General features: G+C 27.8%; 4 protein-coding genes across 7 annotated transcripts in view; all 4 read right to left on the minus strand.

The window, feature by feature from the left end:
- LOC123300980 overlaps window positions 1-2,313 on the minus strand; it is a 37,344-nt gene extending 35,031 nt beyond the window's left edge. For all 4 annotated transcript variants that reach the window (XM_044883697.1, XM_044883705.1, XM_044883687.1 and 1 more), the window contains exon 1: window positions 2,185-2,313. The gene's annotated coding sequence lies outside the window, so the exon portion shown is untranslated. The remainder of the gene's footprint in view (window positions 1-2,184) is intronic.
- Window positions 2,314-2,571: 258 nt separating this feature from the next.
- LOC123290395 (ribonuclease P protein subunit p30) lies at window positions 2,572-6,896 on the minus strand (the record flags this gene model as incomplete). The annotated part of the gene is made up of 7 exons (XM_044870565.1): window positions 6,744-6,896; window positions 6,550-6,683; window positions 6,412-6,486; window positions 6,089-6,157; window positions 3,526-3,800; window positions 2,768-2,847; window positions 2,572-2,708 (listed from the first exon to the last, which is right to left on the minus strand). Coding segments are annotated over exons 1-7 (864 nt in total), but the record flags the coding sequence as incomplete, so codon positions are not given.
- Window positions 6,897-9,093: 2,197 nt separating this feature from the next.
- LOC123301030 (ras-related protein Rab-14) lies at window positions 9,094-14,851 on the minus strand. Its single transcript, XM_044883761.1, has 4 exons — window positions 14,705-14,851; window positions 14,365-14,478; window positions 11,041-11,404; window positions 9,094-10,278 (listed from the first exon to the last, which is right to left on the minus strand). The coding sequence occupies exons 2-4, from the start codon at window positions 14,468-14,470 to the stop codon at window positions 10,101-10,103; spliced, it is 648 nt and encodes a 215-aa protein (XP_044739696.1). The 5' UTR covers window positions 14,471-14,478; window positions 14,705-14,851; the 3' UTR covers window positions 9,094-10,100.
- A 759-nt stretch (window positions 14,852-15,610) lies between these two features.
- Window positions 15,611-16,541, minus strand: LOC123305102 (peroxiredoxin-6). The gene is made up of 3 exons (XM_044886718.1): window positions 16,393-16,541; window positions 15,881-16,328; window positions 15,611-15,822 (listed from the first exon to the last, which is right to left on the minus strand). The coding sequence occupies exons 1-3, from the start codon at window positions 16,476-16,478 to the stop codon at window positions 15,685-15,687; spliced, it is 672 nt and encodes a 223-aa protein (XP_044742653.1). The 5' UTR covers window positions 16,479-16,541; the 3' UTR covers window positions 15,611-15,684.
- Window positions 16,542-18,548: the final 2,007 nt, after the last annotated feature.

The following is an 18,548-nucleotide window of genomic DNA, read 5'->3' on the forward strand; positions in this document are numbered from 1 at the left end:
TAGGTTGTTAGTGATAAGGATTATATTTGTTGACATTCGTAACAGAATTGAAGAGCTTAGTGGGTGAACATGTTAAGTGACATTTTTGAGGAAATCGAGATTTTCATGTGGATGCACATGTTATGCTCTCCTTTAAACATAGCATGTTTCCCCTTTTCGCTAACCTTTCAAATAAAGCTATTTTCAGTGGATGAAGTTGTTATGTCTGGCATAACTTGTTATGTAAGTTAAAAACTTTACAGCTGATTATCTCGATTCCACTTAATTGTCTCATAACATCTTCATCCACTAAGCTCTTCAATTTAGATCTTAGCCATGTTTAGTGAACGACTTTATCGATCGAGGGCAAAATACTTTAGTTTTAATACAACAGCATTAATGTAAGATTAATTCTAGGACAAAATATTACTACGCGCGACTATAATAGAAAGAAAGTATAATTAATATACGACCGTTAGCACCTTAGTCTATCAATACTGGTAGTTATCCTGCTTAAACTTCTATTTTCATCTATTAATTTTAAATATTCTGGAATCCTTTTTTGAGATTTTAAAATTTTCAAAATTTGTTATTAACTTTTAAGAATATTTTTATACATTATAAATAATTGCAAGTACTAAGGTACAATTTCTATAATAAAAGCTGGCCTATTTATCCCACGTCCATATTTGCAAGCTCATAAGCTCATACATTAGTACTTAAGAATATATGGTTGGGAATAACATTACATAACTTTTATTACGGATAAAATGTAGAAAACGAATTTGAAAGAAATTGGAAATACAACTTTTTGCATAATCTACAAACAAAGCAAAACAAACTCTATATATTTCACCACCAAAGACTATAGCACCACATGCGAAGCCGGTTCACATAAAAAGTTTAAATAATAATTGATGATATTAAAAAATATTAAAATACCTACTAAATTATTAATTAAAAAAAAAAAAAAAAAAGTTAATAAAATTTACATTACTTTCTCAAATTGAATTATTACATATCAAAATTATTACTCATCAATGCAATTTCTTAAATAGCTTTCATTTTTATTTTAAATAATTCACATTCAAAAAATACTTGCGAGACATTAATAAAATTGATTATATTATTCATGATGTAATTGTATATTACTTAATAAATTTTCAATTTTTCCTGATCATAATAATCAATTACGTGTAATTACATTTAATGAGAGTGTTATAAAAAATTAATAAGCTTTATAGATAGCGAATTACATTTCACCAAATCAAAAAAAAAAATTTAATCAATAAACCAAACAAATTTTTTAATACTCTTTCAAAAAATTTACATTACGTCTTCATTATGCAAAATATTGAGGAATTAAATAATTTTAATAACAAAGTAGGCAATAAAAACTGAATTTTCATAAAAAACAAATACAGTCAATTTAATTGAGAAATGAATGCCTAATATGTAAAATATTAATTAATAAAAATGTATTACATTAACCGGCTTTAATAAAAATATATACCTATGTTTCAATTAATTAAATTGATAAAAGAAAATTTATCAGAAAAAAAGACAAAAGAATAACAGAAAACAATTGAGCAATGTTTTTTTATTTTTTTTGATCGCCATTTGAATTTTTGTCGTCTGTCTTGAACAGTATTAAGTAGCCAATGTATAGTTAAAATAATTGTAATGAAGTCGCTAATTAAAAAAAGAATTTTCATTGATTTGAAGGTAACATAAAAACTTGGAAACATTATAGAAAATACTTGAGGAAAACATAAAAGACATTACTCACAAAAGTTTTGGAACAATCAATGTGAAAATTTTCATTAAAACTGTACACAAAATTCACAAATATTTTCATGTATAAATATCCAATTTTTTTATTTAACTACATTCAACGCCATGATCGAGTTTTATGGCAGTCAAATCAACCTTTCAAAGCCGCTATATAATTGGTTAGAACAATGCCTCTTTACCCTTACAACATACCAAATACAACCAATCAAATGATATCTTATATACGTCTATTACAATTGTGAATTTACCAAACAACCAATAAGAATTTAGCATTAAATTGTATTTCTCTATGCATTTCCGATTTTCAGTGAAAAGTTTCATCAATTTCGGTTAAAAATTTTCATTATTTCATAATATTTACAAACAAATTAATTACAAAAATATTTTAATAAAAATTTTATGTTGACTTACCCTTAAACTAAACACAAATATATGTATCGTTCTCCAAATAGGTTCCCTTTGGAAATTGTATATTTAATAATTGGTACAAAATAAACTAATTCACTAAATAAAACTTCGAAATTGTCATAAAACAGTCTCGTTATTGTAATCACATTAAACAGCACCTTCAATTTTTACTAATTTACCAAATTACTTCTATTTGAAATTTTTTTACATTTCACTATTCTTCTCTTTACCAACGATATCACTCCATCTTGTTTTCTTTTACACCACAATACATCGATTGTGCTGCCAATAATCGAGCACGCGCATGATTATTTATTTTTTTTTTTATTAAGGGAAATACAAAAAAAAAAGTTCAATTTATATATATTTATTTAAATTTTTTTATACATTTGATTTTAATTTTTTTAAAGCTGGTTGGGTTTCGATTTCCATCTCAATATCGGAATTTTGGTCTTCCAATGTTTCAACAATTTCTTCCCCTGAAGGTTGCACTACTAACATAATTGTTTTTCCATTTCTTCTCCCATCTAAAGAAAATTTTATATTAAAATTAAATTTTAGGAAATTAGAATCGGTTTTAACTTACGTGCTCGAAGTATAACATCTCGACAAGCGATTGTGATTGCATATTTAGCTTGTTGTTCACTTAATCCAAAAATTAAACCTCTTAAGTAAATATTAAGGAAAAATCATGATACATTTTTATAAAGTCCACAGTACTATCTTTTATCCTAAGAGGCTTTTCCTTAACAGGCAATAGTACCAAAACAGAATTTCGTCGAATTTAAGATTATCTTATTAGCCGAATTTCAGATTATTATATTGTAGCATGGCCTTATCATCTCAACAAAAACTAGTTATAAATTATTAGCCAAAAAATTATCAACAATCGATAATGTTAGTCACTGAAAGTTAAATTTTAGTTCACATACCTAAAGTCAAGATATTAAATTGATATTCGGTTAGAACAACTTTGTATCTAAAACAAACGTATGTTCGGTCAAATTGACTGAAATTTCAAGAAATAAGTTGATCTGAATTGCTCTTCTTCATAAAAATTTATGAAGAATTTGCATGGATGCGTATTTGCGGTGTTGTGATTTGTTTTATTATTTAATTTAAAATTTACATACGAAAACACGGTGGCACATTCACTTCCTTAAATGACTGTAGTATCTACAAAGGGTGGTAGAATAGAGAGAAAAGGGTAGAACGTAATGAGAAAATACCTTCCTAGTAACACTTAAAGGCTTGTATTTTGCAAATGTAGTCACAGGCATCAGCTAGTTAACCATAAGATATTTGATTATTAATTTATTACTTTTGATTTTACGAAAAGGATACAAATTAACAATATCGTAAGGTGATCGAACATGTTGGGGTTCACTTGCCCAACTACTGACGATGATCTGTTTCGATTTTCCAAATGCATGATATAGATGTGACATATGAATAATATTTTTACGATGTGTTGAATCCCGTATTGCCGGTGTATACATTAATTCAAATACTAAACCTCGATTAATTGCTTGATTATACAATTTCCTACTTAATTTTATTACATTTTTATTCTCTGGATCAAACGTAATTATATCGGTATCGAATGTACTACAGGCTATCTAAAACATTACACAAATTTAAAATATTCTTTTAATTTGAGCTATATTCTTTTGAGTTCAAATTAATCTAAATTGGATTTAAGTGATTCGCTTACACTTGCACGTACAGCGGATCACTTCAACCCAATTTAGATATCTTCTGATTCAAAACAATACGTCTCTATGTAAGTAGGGTGTCTGGTAACAGCCTTTTCGAAATACAGTGATAAAATACTGATTAAAAAAAGGTCATAAAAGTTTTTAGATCCAGTGGACCATTAATGAAATAGCCTTTAATTTTTATCAATTAAGGCCAATAAATGAAATTATAGGTGTGTTTAACAAGCATGTATTAAAGTAAAAAAGACAAAAAATAGAAATAATTAATTGTTTAAAAAACCTGGCATATATACTTGGTTATCAATGTTTGAGCTATTTATAATTATAAGAATGATTGATTGATAATAGAAAATACATCGATACAGGGTGCTTGATAATTTGATAGCTACCTTGAAGGAGCTTATACTAAAGGTCATGCAACAATATTGACTAATAAGTTTATTATTGCACCTTGGGCATATAAGTGAGCTAGATGTAACAGTTAATGAGTAATAAATTTCTCTAAAAAACAATACTTAAAACACCACATGGTGTGAAGTATAGGTCAACAAATAGCATGAGTTAAAAAGATTTTGGAGCATTTTGATTTTTTCGAGGAAGATTAATCAAAAAAAGTATTATACAATTGGCGAGCACATTTTAGAAAAAACTTCCTCTACTCACCATCTTTTCAAAAATGGATAAATATTGCAGGTTTGTGTTTATTATCTATAGACACTAAAAATCTATTATGGAATCGTAAGTCGTGCCTACATAATACGAAAAAATATTTATTTACATTTTAATGAATATAAATTAATTAAAAGGAAGTAAATCAACTATTTTATTTATTTAAAAGAAAGAAATAAGCATAATATTCGATTACAAAAAATGATTGTCTATTTCGTCCGTATGTACGAATGTAGATGCGAAAACGATAATAAGGTTAACAGTCAATAGTATTTCATTGAGTATTAATAGTATTTCATTGATGTTTTGACTAATTGAATGCGGTACCCCCGATGAGTCGATTTTCGTATATAAACCAAATATTAGCACAGCTTCGCACTCGCTTTAAACTCGAGTGTAACTGCACTTATGTTATCAATACACATAAAAACCTTCTTAGTAAGTGACTTATTCCACTCTCAAAAGCCGCATCAAAGAACTATTTTTCTTCATGAGATTGTTGCATACTTACTGCTTCCCCTTTTTGAAATCGATTTTCTTGTTTTTCTTTTAAATAAACAAAAATAACATAATTTATTCCTTTGTAATGAATTTATACCCAAAAAATTAATAGTAAACAAGTACCCAACGAAATGCAATTTCGTCCATTTTGGGACATCCCAAGAACAAGCCTGCGATACTTATGCATCTTTGAAAAGTTTATGAATTGAGAAAGTGCTCGTCAGGTGAATAGAAATTTAAGTAATCTTTTCGAGATAATTAATATTACAAAATCTTTTTAACAATTTGTTGCCTTACATTTCACATCATGTGATGATTTGAGGCGCATATTGTTTTTTTCAGAGGAATCAATAACTCATTAGCTTTTAGATTCAGCCCAGTTATATGTCCCAAATGCTATATATACATTTTGTACTAATAGCTGTTTTCTGCTATAAAACGTAAAACATATAAGAGAACTTAAAAGTTGCTGTAATTTGAAAACCGTGCATTTTCAGCCTTTCAGCTCTAGTGTAAGCACCTTGAAAGTGGCTATCGAATAACCAAACACCCCATATATGAAGTATAATATATATTAAGGGAGTTTGTTTAGACGAACAAAAGTTTGTTGTTTTTAACTTAACTAGTATCATGGTTTAAAAGCTACATGTTTTTTAGAACTCATATATTCATGTCTTATTGTTCGAATTTGCTCATTTCAAAGTCACTTTTTAGTATATAAAATGGTGTTAAAATTTGTATTTTTATAAATTCTTGCGTTAGCACAGGGGCAAAAATGGCCTAATTAACTTTATTAACACACCACTCATAAGTATATTATTTTATGTAGGGTATACATAGAAATATCTAAATTGATGTAATTAATAACTGATGAAGTAATCTTAATAATGGTACATCAGATGATTAACTTTTACAAACTATTTAGAATTTTATTCTGTGCATATCTCTACTGTGTGATGGCAATTACCATGGATATCCTGTATATTTTTAACTATGTACCTGTATAGCACGATACTTACTTGAAATGCAGTTTGTGTTAATGGAAGTGCTGCTAATAAATGATATTTTCGAATGTTTAACGACTGGTTCTAAAAAAATGATCTCGATTATTACAAATACAATGGATTGAGAAAGTCTAGAAAAAATATGCAACCGATCTCAATTTCAATCGAATGAAAAGGCAGCCCAAGTGAATATCGGGTTTTACAAATTATATTAGTTTACAAATAACCATATACGATGTTGGATTGAGAATTATAATTTAGGCCCATCGATTCATCGCATCAATAGATCACAAAAGTGGAAAGTTATTTAAAAAATTTATAAAAATTTTTTGACTTACTAATCTTACTGTTAAAGATGAATCAGAAAATTTAATAGTTAGTCGATGAATAACTCGAATTTTCTGCTGCAGATCCTAAAAATTTGTATAGAATTTAAACACTTAATGATTGTAATATTCAAATAATATTTATAGTACCTTTAGAAAATCTAAATTTATCGGTGGCGGAATTATGTCTTCCTGCGTTTCTTTAACATCTTTCTTTTTTTTCTTTTTAGACTCCGAATTAGTGTCTTCAAAAAAATAATTGACTGCAACTGTTTTATATCCAACTAAAATGTTTGTTTAGTAATTAATTTAATATAATAATTAAGAAAATTTTTTTAATTTACGTGATATTAATTTTAAGCATATTTCTTTTATGCTCTCTGGTGATGATTTTGAATTTAGAATACATAAATCACAAAATCCTGATATGGATTCCATTAAAAAATAAAATTTTTAGTTGAATTTTCCAAGTTTCAAAATATGTTTATCATATTTTAAAGCACATGGTAAATTAAAATACTTGACATTTCATATCGCATGCGTAATAATACATGTTCATTATTGTACAAAAAATTAAACAAAATTAGAAATATAGAATTTGCGATATGTATCGATTTTACCATTCAAATTAATTCTGTAATATGTATTTAAATAGTGAATTTTGCAGTTTATAACGTATCTAGGATCAATAAGTATTTAGGTCTGTTCTTAAATACAAGCCTTCGTGCTCATCAAGAGGTTTGTCTTTGCCAAAGAATACAGATACATAATCTTTGCCATTCTTATATATTTAATAGGCAGCATGATTTCCGTGACCCGAAAACAATAAAATTTATTGTTTCGTAATTAAAATAATTGCGCATGGACGACGCCGCATTGAAAAACCCTTTGCAAAATTATTGCGTGTCAATTGTTTTCGATAAATAATGAAAAAAAAAAAATCGGGTGCTGTACGAATTTTTGAACTCAATTTTCTTTTGTTAATGAATATATTTTCGGGATAATATTGGTATCAATCGACGGCGCGTCCTCGAAAATACAAGAGTATTTTGCAAAATGGGGTTTCTATCACTATTATCGAAGTAATCAATAAAAGTAAGTGCGTATACTGTGCAATAATTTGATACTCAAGAATTGTATCCCTATGCCTATCCCTATATATAATAAATGTGAAAGTAAGGATGTTTGTCTGTTTGTTTGTTTGTCATTTCTGACATTTTACTTCTCCATCTATGGTCACTATTTTAAACCATAAATTAAATATTTCTGTAAAAATTTAAAATAGTAAATGTCAAACAATTCATGGCCACCTTTTCTGATATACTCAATGAATGATGACTATTTTACACTTTAAAAAATTGAAAACTGTGCATATATTTTAGCTGTGTAATACAATCCCTTCGAGTGTTATAGAAGAGGGATATCATGAGAGGTGGAGGCTTTAAAGCGGTGGTTTTTACTTTTAAGCTTAGTGAAACGGGTGAGTATCAAGCTAGGTGTTTTATAATTTAGTTTGACATTCATTAAATCAGCGTGAATGTTTAATTAAACTTCTATATACAGAAGATCTCTTCTCTGTAATTGATCTAGCTGGATACAAAGGCCAAGTTTACGTATTGCTAGATTTCAATCTACAGATAGATCTGCCAAGCACTCTAGCCCTAAATTTAGTACCATCCAGTCAGTACTCTATTTTACACAAATAAACAGTATTTTTCAGCATGGGTTATTTTACTTCAATATATAATTAAATTTATATTTTACTCTGATGCATATGAACGAGAATATGCAAGTATTTCTGAAGTAATTACAGTTGATATTTATTTTTAAGTTTCTATATTTACAGAATGTATGTAGATTTCTTTATTCACAAAAATATGAAAAAAGGCACGAGCGTTTCCAGAACTTGAGGATTTCTGATTATCCCACTTGCAACGTTTAGCATTATTTCATATTATTTGTGAATGCATAATTCTACATGTATTTGCAGATATAGCAAGTTAATATTATAAATTTAGGCTCAACTCTGATTGATTGCCGACCCTAAACCTAAATGTATTATTTTACAAATAAGGTACATGAGAATGCAATCATAATTATTATGACGTCATATGTCGTAGTAGTAATTGATTCGAGGGTGTTGTTAGGATGTTTTTTGTATTAACCTAATAATTTTGCAGAAATTTTCTCATTTAAAAAAACTGCACATTGCTTATTTCTTTTTACATAAGACAAATTTACTCTTCAGAGTAAGCAATTTTCCTTCATTTCGATAAATTTTCAATTCCTTAAATATTCAAATGGTTTTGCATTATTTTATTTTTTTTTTTGCTAATGACCTCTTCTTCGATTCTGTAGAATTTCACAAACCAACAAAATCTTAAGTGGAAGTGTTGTTACTCACCAACCATTAATGTTCTAAAAATAATGTTTCAATGTTTATTTAGCATCTGTAATTCTTTCAACGCAAAAATTAAAGAAAATAAAATCAAGACAAAAAAATATAAAAATTAAATTAAATAACTTTATTTCACGCCAACTAAAAATAATAATTCCATATAATTTTTACTTGATTTTTTTTATTCACTTTTGTAAATATTTTTTGGATTTACATAAATTTTAGAATTTTACAATATGTTTTAAAATTTTTTTTTTCATATGAATAAAAGTGTTTTTTTGTTAAATTTATTTATATATTAATTATTACACTAATTGTTGATAAAACGAAAAAAAGTCTATAGGAAACATCAGCGTTGCAAAATATATAATGAACTCAAAGTAGTTTGTGAAATCTTTTAAATAATTTATAATATTTTAGCACTGAACAATCAGTTAGCCCCTTCTTCATATTTTCAGCTAGATATAAAATTCACGAGAGGTGCACAAGATGTACTACCACAAATAACTAAATATGACATGTATTAATTATTTTAAACAATTAAAAATTTCAAAAAATAATTATTTGGTATTAATTTAATGAAAATCTTTATGAATTTTAACTTTTTATTCGCTCCGTGCATAGATAGATTGAATTATACAAATTTTGCTGGTTGTCAGTTATGGAGAAAGTAGTGCAAGGAATGAATTAAAATAATAATTTAAATATTAGCTATATGTAGTGGTTCACTTGGTCCAATCTCTAGCGAATTTTACACTTTAATAAAAATGTGAAAAAGGCTAAATTAACCTTTTCTAATACTTTATATAACAAAATTTTTTTTAGAAATTAAAAACATATTTGTCAATAAAAAATATTTATATATTTTTAAATATATTAAGAGAAGAAACTTGTCGCATTTTTCTCTACATATTTTCTTATCATCAAAGAAAAATAATAAACGTATCGAAAAAAAAACTAGAATATGAAAAATGACCATTTACCCATCGAACAATCACCAAAAACAAAAGACTAATATAATTTGGATGCATTTCTTTAAAATAAAATTTTCTAAGAAAATTTGCAATGAACGAAAAAGAAAACAACATTTAGTGGAATGTTTAGCCATTTTTCTTGAAATGAAACACATATGTATATTATGGATAAATGATCATTAATTTAACTGCAATATAAGGGAATGAAAATACAGTCCTAAGAACTGTAAATATCTATCCCTGTATATGAATGATCTTAAATGTTTTCTTCCCAACGTTATATTTTTGTTTTCATAGCTGTGAGTGTTTGATTTCCTATAATGTTATAGTTAACAGGCACAGTTATCTTTGTTGGTTTGTTGGTCATTCAGGACTGTGTTACGACCTGGTTGAGACGGCTTATGTTGAACACCTGATTCAGCTGCATTTAAGTCCAAGCGGCCATCTTGAATACTTTGATATATTTTCTTAGCTGTTTCCAAAAATGCTTCTTCGACATTATGACCCCTTAAAAGAAACATTTTCAATTGCAAATTATTCAAATAATTCAATAGCTTAGTGAATTTGTTGAAAAACCTAGAACTAAGTGCAATACAACTCCTGTGAGTAGATTTTTACTAAAAATTTTTCATAACAATACGGTAAAAATTCAACCATTCTACGATGACACGCTAAACCAATATGACATTCTTCAAAACGAAAAAAATATAGCTTTTCAGTTTTCACAACCTAATTTTGAAACTATAAATTTTATCCAAAAGAACGAACTTATTTTTTATACAACATTAAAGGAATTAAAATTTATAATTATAGACTTTATTTATCGTTTTTGAATGTAGTATTAACGGGCGAGAAGCTAGATAGCAAGTTTGCTTATTCCACAAAAATATCTTTTAAACGGTAATAGGTAGAAAAAATGCTAAGGCGAAAAAAGTTCCTGTTTTAACAAAAAACTTTTTTTAGATTTAGTGCAATATCAATTTAAAAAAAATTCAAAAATTTCTTCTTTTTTTAATTGAAAAAAACTATTGGTTAATATTGATTAAAATGAAGGTTTTGTAAAGGAGCATCGAAGAGTTGAAAAATCGATGAAAAAAAAACTACTGTATACGATTTTCATTGTAGAGTGGCAGACTTTTCACCGCAGTTTTCTAAGGAAAAAGTTTAATAAGAATCGACAAATGGTCAACAAACAAGTCGAATTCAATTTTCATTTGATTTGAAGAAAATTACAGACAGGCCCACATCTAGAAAAATACAAGTAATTACGTTTTAGCACTAGCTTCGACAAACATTAATCCATTTTCATCAGCGAATTTTTTTGCCTCCTCATATGTAACATCACGTTGTCCCTCCAAATCACATTTGTTACCAATTAAAAATATTACTGTACTTGGATTTGTTAAATTTCTAGTATCAGTTAACCAACTACTTAAATGATTGTAAGTAGAACGACGTGTGATATCATATACCATCAAAGCACCAGCTGCACCACGATAATATGATCGTGTTACAGCTCTGAAACGTTCCTGACCAGCAGTGTCCCAGATTTGCAATTTAATTTTTTGTCCAGATACTTCAATTATTCTCGTACCAAATTCTACACCAATTGTGTGTGGGCAATCTGCCATAACTGTAAATTAAAGAAAGAAAATTATTAATAATCTTTTTATAAAACTTTTGTATAAAGAAGTGATGCGATTATACACTTTAATTCAAGTTTAAGAGAGTGTTTCCCAATAAAAAATTGTCAACTCCAAGTTCTTGTTAAATAAGTAAATATATATAGTGCCGTCCGTGACCTACTATTGGGAAATTCCATGCTTAAAATACGTACAAAAGTAGAATTCACATTCAAAACAGATAAATTAATTAAAAAGTAAAAACCACAGCTTTATAGCCTCCACCTCTCTTGATCTCACTTATACCCCTTATACAATACTCGAAGGAATTGTTTTACACAGATAAAATATATGCACAATTCCCAATTTTTTTTAAAGTATAAGATAGTCATAATTTATTGAGTATTTCAGAAAAGATGGTCATTTACTATTTTTAATTTATGGTTCAAAATGATGATCATAGATGGAGCAGTAAAATGTCAGAATAAATTTGTTTTTTTTCTTTATATATCTTTATAAGGTATAGCTCATGTTTTATTCTGATGTATGAGCTATATTGTTGCACAGTTTCATTCAAACCCATTTGCTAGTTTTTGCATAAAAGCGTAACAAACAAACAAACATCCTTACTTTTACATTTATAATATAAAACATCCTTATTTTTACATTTATAATATATAGAGATAAGAATTTTTCGTTAAAAGCTGAACTAGAAAATAGTAGATCGTAGAGATTGAACAAAAACAAAAAACAAGTGAAAACAAACAATTTACTGAGTTAAGTGTTGAAATACCATGCATAGACAGTGTTGATTAAACTGTCACATTACTGATATTCTCATATAATACATACTATATAATTTGCGCTCTTACGGGTAAACAGTGATGTTTACAAAAAAATGTTTCAAATGAAAATTGTTTATTTTTTTATAAGGAACTTTTTTTACATTTAAACTTTTGTTCTATCCATAACGGTTTACAAGATGGATCCTACGGACCCAACACCCAAGACCCAATTGACCTATGTTGCCCATTTACGAACTCGACTTCACTTTTTATGCCCTGAGCACGCTGTAAAAATTACAGCTGGATATCATTTTTTGTTTTTGAGTTATCGTGTTGACAGACAGGCTAGTTAGGTGATTTTATCCAATACCAAAATTTTGTTCGTCGCATCAATATTTTTAAGCGTTACAAACTTGGGACTAAACTTAGTTTACGCTTAAAAATGTAGATGCTATGAACAAAATTTTTGTATAGGTGTTCATAAAATCACCTAATTAGTCCATTTACGGTTGTATGTCTGTCATCACGATTACTCAAAAACGAAAAGAGATATCAAGTTGAAATTTTTATAGCGTGCTGAGGACGTAAAAAGTGAGGTCGAGTTTGTAAATGAGCAACATAGGTCAATTGGGTCTAGGGTCCGTAGGACCCATCTTGTAATCCGTTAGAGATATAACAAAAGTTTAAATGTAAAAAAGTTCCTTATAAAAAAAAATAAACAACTTTTGATTGAAACATTTTTTCATAAACATCACTGTTTACCAGTGAGAGCGCATATTATACGCAAAATGTACTACTATATGGGTATATCAGTTATATGTTTGTGACATGTATGTATGTGTAATGTGATGTGTAGAGTAATTAACACTGTCTATATACATGGTATTTCAACAATTAAGTCAATTGTTTGTTTTCACTTGTTTACTGTTATTTTTAATTGTAGGATTGTAGCATGTCAGTTATTTACTATTATCTTTAATTGTAGCATCATTATCAAAGAATGTATAATTTTTCTTTTTTCTTTACTTCTTATATTTTTCCAATGCTTTCTTATCATTTTCGTTATTATGTACACCAGTGCAATGGGCTAAACACCCGTGAATAAATAAATGAATAGCTTTACTATAAAAATAGAAATCCAATCCAATAATTTTGGTTTTGTTCGATTACTTTGAAGTAACCTTCTCTATCTTAATATCAAATTGATGCGTTTAAAACATTTTTGAAGTTCCGCGTTTTTTTATAATGACATATCCTGGAAAGTGCATAAAAGCTATTCTAATTATAAGCTCAAAATGATATAGCGGACTCACTTGCAAATGTTTGTACTGATAGTGAAATTTGTGTCTGAACCTGGCCGAGGGATCATACTTTATCCATAAAGAATTAATCAAGTGACAAGACTAATTTTTAACCTTCCGCAAATTAGTCTTTTTTTATAAAAAAAAAATATTTAAAATCCAAATCGCGGCATTATTAGTATGCGAAAAAGATTAAAACATAGCAATTTGTGCAAAGAGTTTAAAAAACTGTCAACTGTAAACGAGAGCGGAGCTATATTATTTATTAATTTACTTGACGCGTATCAGGACCATAAAGCTGAGTAACACGAAAAAAAACGCTTACTTTATATAGACTAATAATTCTATGCCCTCCAAGATTATACAATGCGGAAACCTAAGCTCACAAGATCCAACTTGAAAAGGTTCTACTGCAACTCAATATTTCAATTAAAGGTCATTTTATTTAGATTTTAAATTTTTTTTTTTTATATCAAATTTATTTACAGTAAATAATGTAATTAATATCAAATATCTCTTACACATGGCAAAATAAAAAATTTCTTTATCAATCAAATATGAAATTAATATCTGTGATACTGAATCATAGGCATAATATTATTAATCATAATAGTTAATTAATGTCATTTTACTAACGGATGTTAGCAATTTTAATTACAATATTTAACAAATATTTATTAATATAATAAAAGTACTGTAAGAAAATAATCGGCAAGCCTTTCTTAAAAAAAATTATAAATTTTAAATATCTTCAATAAACGTACGGATCATGACAAAATATATCGTTAAATTTTCTTACTTGCTTAAAATGATCAAACGTAAAGCTTATTTTGCCATGTGTCAAAAAAAAAAAAAAATTAAATTAAAAACATGAAAAATACTTGCATTTTTTTTCCGTGAATTGGTGTAACAGGCAAGATTTTCCAACCCCCATATCCCCTATGATGATATATTTAAAAATATAAGAATAATTATATGGTCCTGCGGACATTTCGCTTCCTGGAATTACAAAAAGGAAAAAAGGATTTTTAATTAAAACACTTAATTACCAATATTTATGAATATTAAAAAGATTCATTAAAAATTCAGCTTGGAACTAGACTAATAAACACACAAAAAGAAACATGTAATTATCAAAAAGTTCACAGAAATTATCACTCAAAAACATTCTCATAATTTATGATATTTCAATATGTTTTCGAACATTTAAACGAATTAAATTTACCTTTATTTAAAACTTGACTAAAACGACTAAAAACAATAAATAATTATTTTGATTGAGTAAAGAGGAATATTTTTTTTTTGTTATGTGACGTACAATTATTTTGTGTTTAGCCTTGATTTGACGTGAATGTTTCCCTACCCACAGAAAAATGGCAGACAGTTCTGTCAAATAAAAAAAAATCAAAATGATATTTAAAATCATAAAAAGATGTTATTGAATAAAATTCTGAAATATACGTATTAAAATTTTAAGTTTTTATTCAAATAAGAATCTTCAACAAATTTGTTTTCTTTAACATACAAATTTTTCATTTAATTGAAAATTTTAATTTCCTGGCGCCATTTTCAAATTAACCAGCAAGTTCGAATTTCTAAGCTACAAGAACATAAGCCTTTTATATAATTTATTAACATTTCCACTTAAAATTTGTTAACTATTAAAAGCACTATAAATTACTTCACTTATAAAATTAAAGGCGCATATAATGATGTTATAAGCACCATTTCGACTCTCTATTCTCTATACTGCTTACAATGATCATAAAAATTGTAAGTACGATTGATAACTCGCTAACTGGCTGTAATAATTCGTACTAATTAAAACAAGAAGTGGATCTGTTTTCAGTGGATCCAATTTATAATACTAGATGGCAACACTTGCACTTACCAAGACCAACCAAAATATTTACATTTAAATCATATAAATTCCGCCAACTAGCGATAATATTTTGTACTTAAAACAACATGAAGTAGACCCGTTTTCAATAGTTCTAATTTATACTACCAGGTTACTTACCATTTATCAATATTCAGCTGAAGCCCCGTATTAAACAATTACAGTCTTGTATTAACAAACAGAAAAATAACTTGTGGAAAAGGAAACTAAATTAAAAAATAATGAATTAAATTCTTTGGAAAATTAATTTTATTAAGTATTCTTAAGTATAATAAATGCCATGTAAATTGAAAACAGATTAAAAATTATGGTACTAATCCATCACAGTTTGTCATACGCAAGTATTTTTTTTCCGAAGGCAACGCAATAGTCGAAATATTAGCAAAGAAAGATGGAGCGTCTTCTTCAGATAATGTAGGAAGTATCATTACATTATCACCCGGCTGAAAAGAAAATATTTCTATAGTAAAAAGTTGATGACATTTGTTTGATAACATTTACCTTCCAATTAACTGGAGTAGCAACAGGATATTTCTCAGTTAGTGTTAAAGAATCCATAACACGTAACACTTCTCTAAAATTTCTTCCAGTTGTTGCCGGGTACAAAATAGATAAACGCATTTTAGCCTCGGGATCAATAATAAAAACAGCCCGTGCAGTTAATGGTAATCCATCCTTGTCTTTTTCCAAAGGATCGATCATTCCTAATTGTACAGCTAGTTCACGGTTTTCATCTGCGATTATCGGATACGGAAATCCTTCGCTGTAACATTTTGCGTACGATTTGATATCTTCAATCCAACCAAGGTGACTTGCAACTGAATCGCAAGATAATGCTATCACTTTAAAATTTCGTTTCTCAAATTCTGGCATTAAATTTACAACTTCAGCCAATTCAGTTGTACAAACTGGAGTGTAATCACTGGGATGTGAAAAGAAAATTGCCCATCTATTTAAAAATTATAAGTGGTTAATCAAAATTTGAATAACTTTGTGTTTTCAATTTAACTTACTTTTTATCTAGCCAATCATGGAATTGAATTTCACCAATTGTTGTATTTGCTTTAAAATTTGGGAATTCGTCTCCAAGAAGTACCATTTTATTTAATAATATATAAATTATTTTACTTTGTTGTAACCGTATTTTGCTTCAAAATCTTTTTTTTTTTTTTTTTATAAAATCACAAGTCTATTATGTTTATTTATCACATGTAGTGGAGGTATTCAGTATATTTCCAATTTTGAATTTCGAATGTGTGAAATATAACTACATGATTAATTTCGATTTAAAGAAAAATACGAATAAGAGAAATTCAAAGTACCTGCATCGGATGTCGGAAATATTATATAACAACAATTTTCGTTTTAACCATATGGATTAAGATAGTAATTGCAACAAAATAAAATTATAATTATTATTATATTTGTCCATCAGAAAGCCAAACACATTGAGATGTTTTATAGAATGACAAATATAGAATGACAGAGGCGGATTAACAAATTTTGCGCCTGTAGGTAGTTTCAATAATTTTTAATTCTTTTGTTTCGAGTTCTTTATTTCTTAGAGCCTGTAAAATCGCGTTAGTTCGGAGCAGTTTTCCGGCTCAAGTTATCGTTGTTAAATAAGATTAAGAACGTATAGATGGGTCTATACATTCATCAAAAGAGTACTTTTTTTATTTCCAAGAATACATCGTATTAACATACTAGTTCTATTTTGAACTTCTTCAGTGATAAAATTGACCAAATTACTTAAAAACAAAAACTCGCCTCTTTTGAAGTTCAACCAGAAGTCTGCTGACATATCTTTATAGTTAATATAGATTTTAGATACAAGCTATTACACTGAATGTTTCCCGTCCAGATAATGGAGAAGTAATGTCTCTGGCAGATTTCTCTGCTGTGACCTCTGTTGATTGAAATTTTCTTTTTCTACAGAACTTTGATTAACTGTACAAATATGTCAATATCAACAGACTTTTATTTTTTGCATACTTATAACCTACCTCTGTTAGTATCTGTAAATTTTACATAGAAAACCTCTCCTGCTTAGGATAACCTTCTTCACATGCACGTGGGTGTAATAGGAACATAACTTTAACAATAATAACCTGATAAGAACGATATTACCAAAGAAAATAATACGATAACAGCATTAGACTAACGCATGCATGCGAAATTTGCACAACGAGTGCGTAGTACGAGTTGGACGATCGCAGAAGTACGTTAATAATGCGTTATCGCACGCGTATATATCGCACAAAACTTTATATACGCCTATAAGATGTGGAAATAAAAGATAATTGTCATAGCAATTATTGAGACAAATAGAAAATTAAAAAAGAAACTGTAGTAATTGAATTAATTATCACACTAGGGCGGTAATGAACTATTTTTCACACGCAAACTAAGTAAGAAAAGTAGATAAAAATATGAGTTTTTTTTCTCACGAGCGTAGATAAAAATATGAGTAATGACGTATTATATACATATTAGTGAAGTTTGGGGTTATTTTGCAATTTACGATACGAAATATGATTTTTGGTCAAAGACATTCGCATTGTATGCGAATGCATTTGTAAAATGCGTATTTGCATTCGCATATTGCAAATGCAAATACGAATGTTAAAAAATATGCGAATATTTGACACATCACTAATCTAAAAATCTCTAGAACAGAGCCTTTCAGAAAAATATATAACAAGTGCTAAATTAGCAGAATGTGGGTACGTTTTTTTTCTTTTGTATGGGTCCCTTGTTTAGATTGATGAGATTTTTTTGCAACACATCTAAAAACTTCTGTCAGAAACATTTTTTCGTAAATGAAATACATTCGATTGCAGGACAAATAATCATGGGACCTAAATTATTACCTAGTTTATACGCCTCCCCATTTTATATTATAAATAAATTATATCGGAAGTACAACATTCGTGACGTTTCTATTTACAGTTTTGACATTTTTATTTGCATAAAAATTGCAGCAACAATGTTTGAAAATAAATTATTTTGTTACATTTTATATTAATTTATTAATTACCCTTTCCATATTCTATTTTATTAATAGGGAGCACATCAATTAATGTATATGTACATAATATTTGAACAGTAAAATCAATTTTAATCAATATTGTTGAGCCCTGATTTTTTGTCAATAATTAAATCTATT

This window comes from Chrysoperla carnea, chromosome 1 (genome assembly GCF_905475395.1).
Source record: "Chrysoperla carnea chromosome 1, inChrCarn1.1, whole genome shotgun sequence".
In the NCBI taxonomy this organism is placed as follows: domain Eukaryota; kingdom Metazoa; phylum Arthropoda; class Insecta; order Neuroptera; family Chrysopidae; genus Chrysoperla; species Chrysoperla carnea.